This window comes from Sinocyclocheilus rhinocerous, unplaced genomic scaffold (assembly GCF_001515625.1).
Source record: "Sinocyclocheilus rhinocerous isolate Xijiao unplaced genomic scaffold, SAMN03320098_v1.1 scaffold1975, whole genome shotgun sequence".
NCBI lineage: Eukaryota > Metazoa > Chordata > Actinopteri > Cypriniformes > Cyprinidae > Sinocyclocheilus > Sinocyclocheilus rhinocerous.
The window spans coordinates 656-2123 of record NW_015640048.1 but is presented as its reverse complement, the minus strand read 5'-3'; the positions used below and the strand labels follow the sequence as shown (position 1 = coordinate 2123).

Genomic DNA, 1468 nt, shown 5'->3' with positions numbered 1-1468 from the left:
GAAAACAGCTGAAACAGCTGCATGAGTGTCTCTAAAATGGCCGATGAGCTTCAATCGCCATCATGTGACAGAGCACAATGAGCACAATGAACCAAATCAAAACCTCAACGCTGTGCAGATTCAATCAGTCCAGTTTCCAGCATTTCTCTTCTCCCTACAGAGAGTCAGAATATGAGGAGAAAGAGCAAAAACAAGATGCTCCTCTGAGCAGCTGCAGAATGAGTTCAGTCACTGTGACTCTGACTGACGGAGGTTTTTGTACGACTCTTTATCACTGTGTGAATATATTTATACTGTTTCTCTGACAGTAATAATGTCCGGCATCTTCAGTCTGGACTCCACTGATGGTCAGAGTGAAATCACTGTTAGATCCACTGCCACTGAATCTAGATGGAGTTCCTGACTGGAGGCGGTTTGCATAATAAATCAGGAGTTTAGGTGCTTCTCCAGATCTCTGTAAATACCAGCTGAAATAATAACTCCCTCCCCAAAGGAGTGCATCTCTGCTGGTTCTACAGTTGATTTTGACTGTTTCTTCTGGTTGAGCTGCTGTCGTTGAGGGACTCTGAGTGACGCTGATCTGTCCTCTACTCTCTGAAACACACAACAAGAAGAAAATCAACTCAAAACTCTGACAATATACTTGAAGAAATGAATTCAAATCTAACTTGTGCTCCACAAACCTTGAGCAAACGCTGTGAGAGTCCAGATGAAGATGATGATGAAGGTCATGTTGATGAAGATTGTTGTGTGTGTCAGTGATGAAGTGTTAAACTCACAGCACTATAAACACTCTCAGAGCACTGAAGCATCTGATCAATATGCAAATGAACTGATCCTGTATTTAAATGAGCTTCTAAGTGAAGTTTGCTCGTTCATTTCATCCTGTCCATCATTGCACCACCTGCACATCAAACTGTTTAATCTTTGTTTTGTACAATTATGTTGACTGGTGTTTTATCATCTGTCAGTTTATTAAGGATTGACTATGATTATGGATATATTAAAAACGTTAAACATTTAGATTTTTCAAGGTTTTTGTATATGAATTAAACACATGTATTTCAGCTCAGTTGGTTTGAGGGACCTTAAGAAACATTACTATAGTGTTACACCCCATCTAGGATAAAGGCGTATCATGAAAGAGTACGACACGGTAGAGTTCTTTTTGAAAAGCAGGGCATGAGGCTGGTGCAGGAAGTGATGAAGGAGGCCAGCAAACACAGCAAGTGAGCACAAGGCTGATGCCGGAAGTGACGAGGGAGGCTTTTATAGGCAGCTAGGAGTCAGGAGACCGGGCAGGGTGTGGCACCAATTAGACTGCAGGAACCAATCAGTCTTCTTCCTGGACAGAGACACAAAACAAAAGAAAACACTGAAATGGAACAAAAGGGACGTAACAACAGACAGCAGCAATGCATACTGGCTTTTATGGTGCATTGTGGGAATGTTTTGAGCATGAGCGTTA

At 41.8% G+C, this 1468-nt stretch overlaps 1 gene segment (V, D, J or C); it reads right to left on the bottom strand.

Annotated features, from left to right (window-relative positions):
* Positions 1-124: 124 nt before the first annotated feature.
* LOC107752413 (Ig kappa chain V-I region Hau-like) lies at positions 125-761 on the bottom strand. The segment is given in 3 exon segments: positions 125-154; positions 284-594; positions 684-761. Coding segments are annotated over 3 exon segments (390 nt in total).
* Positions 762-1468: the final 707 nt, after the last annotated feature.